Genomic DNA, 6,000 nt, shown 5'->3' with positions numbered 1-6,000 from the left:
TGTTTCTAAGAACAATGCAACCTGCCCTCCCGGGGGAGTCATGTACCCAGTGTCCTCACATCAGGAACAGTGTAGCAGATCCCTGGCTCTCCTGGCTCTAGGGAAAGAGAACAGTTCAGAAGCTGCTGGGGGTCGCCAGCCAGCTAGCGAGGGCTGCCTCCCTTAGCCCACTCCCGCCACTCTCTCCCCCTGCCTTCCTTTCAGCTACTAGCTGAGCGTATTTATAGTGCCTGAGTCACCAGCCGCTCCCTGATTGGACGGCAGCCGAGCTCCTCCGAGGCCGCCCGTCAATGGCAGCTATTCTCTGCTCCATTCACGGGTTTATTAGCTCGCACAGGCGCGCAGAGAAGGCTCCATTCGGCAAAGTTCATTCATAAAAATTTCAGCACTCTGTGCAGCGAGCTGCACGCCCCAGCCATCCGCGGGCCCCCGGCCCTGCAAGGAGCTGCGGGAGGAGTCGGGGAGGGAAGGGAAAGGAGGAGGGAGGGCGGGGCGGGGCGGCCAGGCCCAGGTCGACGCCCGCTGTCCCCGGCGCTGCAGGCTGCGGCCAGGAGGGGACTCCGGGCCGGTGCATGAGCGCGGCGGACAGGACCCGCGGGCTCCGGGCAGCAGGGCCCTGAGCTCGTATGCACAGCTTTTTTCCTGTTGCAATGAGCGATCCCGGGGACGCACGAAGGGTTAAAGGGCTGCAGGCCGCCCCGCCCCAGGGGAGCCCGCGGGAGCGAGTCTGAAAGTTCCCGATGCAGCGCGGCTGAGTCTGCGCCCGGTCCCTTGCGAGGCTTGGGGCGGTGAGCCCGGAGCAGGCGGAGCCGGAGAGGGACAATCGGGCCGGCTGGGGAGGCCGAGGCGGGAGGGCGCGGGAGCGCGGCGGCGCGGGGGAAGGACCCCTTTTGGACCAGCGAGGCTATGCGAGGCGGTGGCCAGGACGGCCTGGCGGGGCTCGTGCTGTGCGCAGGGCTCGCGGGACACCCCGGGATGCTGCACCGCGCCAAGTACAGCCGCTTCCGCAACGAGCCCATCCAGGCCGCCGAGGAGGGCGGCCTCCCGGGCCCGGCCGGGAGCAAAGGCGCCCCGCAGCCGTCCAGCCTCGCCCCGGAGCCCCCTGAGGACGCCTGCTCGCCCGCCCCGGACAGCCCCACCCCACTGTGCACCCTGATCCCCCGCATGGCCAGCATGAAGCTCGCCAATCCAGCCGCCCTGCTGAGCCTGAAAAACTTTTGCCTGGGGGGCACCAAAGAGGTGCCGCGGCTGAAGCTGCAGGAGACTCAGGACGCGGCGCCCGGCAGCCCGGCCTCGCCCGGGGGCAGGACCCGCGGCGCCCACGATCCCGTTCCCGCGCCTCCGCCGGGCCCGCCAGGGCGCAGGGCCACCCCGCTGCCCCCCGAACCCTGCCCGCTGCCAGGGCCCGCAGAGCCGACCCCCGGGGCTAGGCAGGAGCCGCCGTGCCCGCAGCAGCACCTGTTGGGACCCGGCCTGAGCTACCGCGCGCGGGTAAGTGCGCCCCTCGGCCGAGCTTCAGCGGGGCCCGAGGCGCTTGGGGAGTTGAAGGCTGGCAGGGGGCGTCGTGCGGGCGGCAGAGGGACGGATCAGCCGGTCTCAGAGTTCCCCACCGATACCTGGCGTGAGTGGCGTTTTACCTTTCGCACTGAGCGACCCTTGGGACACATAAAGGGTCCCGGGACAGTGCAGGGGTCCAAGGAAGGCCCTGGTCACTGCTGGTGTAGGGCAACTTCCATGCGGGAGGCAGCAGAATCGGCACCTCCTGTCCCTGAGGACCTGGCACTGTCGCTGGGGAGAGTAGGGGATTCAGGTCTGCTAGTGATCCAGACCTGGTCTGTACCTCTGGCTGTGGTGTTTTGGGTGAATACAGCAGACCTGAGGGTTCCTTTCGTACTTAAACATTGGAGTCGGCCTGTAAGGAACACTTCTCAAAGCAGGGATGTCTTGAAGCTTGTGCTAGAAGTAGTCTTAGCTCTTACCGCACATGGAGTGGTTTATTTTCTACCTGCGCCACAGCAAGCAGAGGCCTTGTCCTCTGGCTCTGTGCAGCACCGGGGCTCTCCCTGGCCTTGTGTGGGCCTGGGCCCAGCCCGGATCTGAGGGAACAGCTCCTGACCCTTGTCCTTTTAGAGCTCCCAGCTCAGCCCGTGCAGGCGAATTTCATAGAAGGGGAACAATGCCTGGCATCTGGGATGCATGGGAATTCAGCGAAGGGTTAAGGTGGCAGCGATCTGGGATCCATTCCTGGGAGGGTGCATGGTAGAAGATGCATCAGGTCTCGGGCAGGAGCAGGTACCAAGTCACTGTGGTGGCAGCACGGGGTGCCGGACCAGCTGGGCTGAGCTCAACGAAAAGGGGATGTGGAGTGGGGTGTACGGAGGAGAGGGGGGCAGGCTGAGTGGGGGGACAGTTGAGGGAGCAGGGGTTCTTCAGTGCCCAGTGAGGAGGTTGAGGTCCTCTGGGGGTGCACAGGAATCTGCCCATCATTCCTCCACGAAACCAGTTCAGAAAGGCTCGATCTGTTGGTTTATTTGACACGACTGAAAAAAAAAACGAGAGGTGGGAGCCCAGAGTCAGGCTGCTGTTTGTTACTGTGGGAGATTGTGAAGAGGGAAGCGTAACTTCTGGCCTTCGGGCCGGGCAGGACACGAGTGACACCCATGAGAGAAACCGTGCATGAGGAAGGGGACTGGGGCTGAGTTGGTGCTGACAGTGAGGCAATGCTGTTTAAGGGGGCATTTGTGGGGAGACAGTGGAGGAGGCCTGCACTCTGGTGAGTGCGCTGACCTGCAGCTGGACCTGCTGCTGGCCCAGGAAGTGCATATCGCGTGCCAGAATCAGGACCTTACAGGGAGGCCAGGCAGTGAGCCTGGAGGGTCTCGAAGGGAGCAGGCTTGAACAGCAGCCATAGATAGGGTGAGGGGCGCTCGCGTGTCACCCAAGGGTTCCTGGGCCCCTTTGCCAACAGCCAGGACACCTGGCTGAGACACCTCTCTTCAAAGTCCAGACATGCGTAAGAGTTGGCTTCCTCCACCGTCCTCCACTCCTAATGGTGACAGGTGGGGAGCGACCGCATTTATCGAGGTGTTGTGTTCAGTGTTTCCATGGGGAAGTCGATCCCCACAGGAGGCCTTGTGTCAGGTCACATGTGGGCATGGGAAGCGGGTGGGCCTGGAGCCCAGGTCCCCACTGCTCTTCCTGAGTTCCCTCCACGTCTATCCTGGCCCACACTCTGCTGCTCACCACTCTTTTGAGGTGTGAACCAATTTTTAAGAAACAAAATGCAGCCGGACATGGTGGCGCTTGCTGTAATCCCAGCACTCGGGAGGCTGAGGCAGAAGGATTGTTTTGAGTTCAAGACCAGCCAGGGCTACAGAGTAAGCTCAAGGCCAGCCTGAACTGTACAGAGACACCCTGTCTCAAAAAGACAAAAATAAATTTTAAAAAAAGAAAAGAACAAAAAACAAAGTGCAAATCCATTAACTGACAGTGAAAAAACATCTTCCCATGTGCACAGCACATCGGTGGGAAGAAGCAAGAGGAAAGTGGAAATCGATGCTTGGCTTGGTGATGACGGTTTGGATCTGGGAAGTTGGGGTGGTGATCTTGGGGGCTGGAGGACAGATTTGGCTGCCTCCTTGTCCTCACTTTGGGACTGTTCCCCACTCCCTCCCCTGCACAGTGCAGACTGTGAGCTGATGGTGGGTAGGCGCTATTCTGCTCTGTACCCTGGGCCCCGGTGAGCGAGACTGACCAGGGCTTCTTCCTAGAGGGGAAACGACTGGACCCAGAGGCTCTTTCCCATGGCCCTAGGTAGTGAGGTGTGCTAAAGTGGGGGAGCTGTGGCTGGGGTGGAGACGGCTGGGTTTTTTTGTTTTGGGAAACTGGTGGCTCCTCATGGCTGCTCTTCCTTGCGTCCTGCTGCCTCGTTTCTCTTTGCAGGATGGAAGCTATTTTTCACCTAGTCTAGGTGAAGCTGACTTGGGGTTAGAGCACCTTTCTAAAAAATGATTCCTTTTGGTTCAATGAAGTGGAATCCGTAATGCTGTTGAAAGCATTGTACAGATCTTAAGCACTGATACTGGGTGACTTGCACTTAAGCTTGGAGTTCGAGCACCCCGAAGGGCTGTTGGGAAAGAAAACCTGGAAAACCATTCTTCGAGAGGCCCTGAGCCAGACATGGGGTGGGTGGGTCCCAGTCTGGGTAAAGTAGTAAGGTGGGTGAAGACCATTAAGTAGTACCAAATGCTGATCTTCATCTGCACCCAAAGACCCTGAGGTATGCTCTAAAAATAAGCGTTAAAGGCTTTACAAAGTGTGTGACAATGAAAGACACTTCCCGCGATCCCCCTCAAAAATCCTCCTCCCGCCTTCTCACACACTTGTCCCGCGGTTCTTGCCATGTTCTGGAGCAGCTCTGGAGTCCTCCTTCCAGAGCGTCTTCAGTTGTGTTACTGTAGCTGCCTCCATGTCCAGAATGGATTTAGGTCGCCTCCCTTTTGTGGTTATCTTGACCTTGGGGATGAGCCTGAAGTCACACAGTGCCAGACCTGGTGAACAAGGTGGATGAGGATGCGCTGTGATGTTCTCAGGAACGCCTTTCTATCGGATGGCCCTCAGCAGCGCTCACTGTATTTTGATCCCCTCTCGTAAGGACACTCAGGAAGGAGAATTTCCAGGCCCTTAACAGCTGCACTGTCAGGGCAGAAGGGAGTGGAGAAGCCTGTTGGAGTGGGGGTGAAGGGTGCTGGGGAGGCAGGTGGGGAGCAGTCGGCCGGGCTGTCCAGGTTAAAGTCCTTCTCTGTTCTCTCTGTGCTGCAGTCCTAAGGGGAGGGGGCGCTGCCTGCTGTCTCTGTCCTTGAAAGAAGGGCTTTGGAACTCTGGGGTTCCTGGGAAGATGTCCCCCCGACTTGCACAATGATAAAGCCAGGCTGGATCGTGGTGCAGACGCCTGTAGCTAGTGAGGAAGGCTTCCCGCCTCTCGAGGCAGGTAGCATGTGTGTCTGCGTGTGTCTCTGTGTGTGTTCCACCCCGGGCGGGGCGTGGGGGGGGGAATTTCAGCTCACACTGACAGCCTGGCTGGAGAGTGTTAGTTCCCTGCCTGCTTCTTCCTGGCGGTGCCTGGGAATGGATTCTGCTAGAGTTTAGGGAAACCCTAGCAGGTCTGACCTGCTCTGTCCTTTTGCCTCTGCCTCTGTCTCTGCTTTGAGATAAGGACTTAAATGGTGTTGAACACTTGTAGCCCAGGCTGCCTCAAGCTCATGGCGATCCTTCTGCCTTGTGTGCCTCAGTAGGTGTCATTCTCTTTAGGTGTCACTCCCGGGGATGCCAGGGTGGGAAGACTTGGCAATCAGCTCCTCCAGAGCCTTCACTCTGCCGCTGAGGGACCCCAGCTCTGAGATGTAGGGAACCTCCTCCTGACTCCACGGCTAACCGCACTCTGTCTCCTGCCCCATGTCTCTTTGGCAGCCAGACGCCTCTCTGGTTCATAGGCTGTGTGTGCTTTTGAAACACCGAAATGAAAACTTTTCCCTAATAGGAAAACTGTATCAAGGTCATACTGAGAAGATAAGAGGGCAGGAAGAGTGGCCCAGAGCCTGCAGGAGTCCGTTCTCCATCGCGATCACAGAATACCCGAGGCTGAGTAACACGGTGGGACCTCGGTTCTGGAACTTAAGTCTTTCCACAGTTCTGGCTGCAAACCCAAGTCGGATGAGAACTGAATCCCATTCCGTGGTGAGGTTCAGTGCTGACCTTGTGGGGAAATTTGATTTAGTTCTTGTCCAATTTGGTTTGGGACCAGAATCGTGGAAAGGGTGAAGTTTGTGAACCGAGGGTCCCCCGCCTATGCGAAGAGTTTATTTAGCTCACTGCTTTGGAGGCAGAGCTTCCCGGACTTGGGGTGCCCTGTTGTGACCCTGATATGTTAACTCAGAGCATGGGCAGTGGCTGCAGGTTGTGTGAGGGGGCTCGTGGAGAGACAGCAGGCAGAAAGATGCT

The 6,000-nt window shown here is 58.8% G+C and overlaps 1 protein-coding gene across 1 annotated transcript in view; it reads left to right on the top strand.

The window, feature by feature from the left end:
- The first annotated feature begins 501 nt into the window (after positions 1-501).
- The window catches only part of Shc4 (SHC adaptor protein 4), a 94,382-nt gene continuing 88,883 nt past the window's right edge, over positions 502-6,000 (top strand). Inside the window, exon 1 of the mRNA XM_013154740.3 lies at positions 502-1,491. Within this exon, the coding sequence (XP_013010194.1) occupies positions 907-1,491 (585 nt within the window). The 5' untranslated portion in view covers positions 502-906. The remainder of the gene's footprint in view (positions 1,492-6,000) is intronic.

The sequence above is a fragment of the Cavia porcellus genome, unplaced genomic scaffold (assembly GCF_034190915.1).
Source record: "Cavia porcellus strain 051 isolate PalLab524CR breed Dunkin Hartley unplaced genomic scaffold, mCavPor4.1 scaffold_1, whole genome shotgun sequence".
Taxonomy (NCBI): Eukaryota; Metazoa; Chordata; class Mammalia; order Rodentia; family Caviidae; genus Cavia; species Cavia porcellus.
The sequence above is the reverse complement of the archived record's forward strand: the minus strand, read 5'-3'. Positions and strand labels throughout refer to the sequence as shown.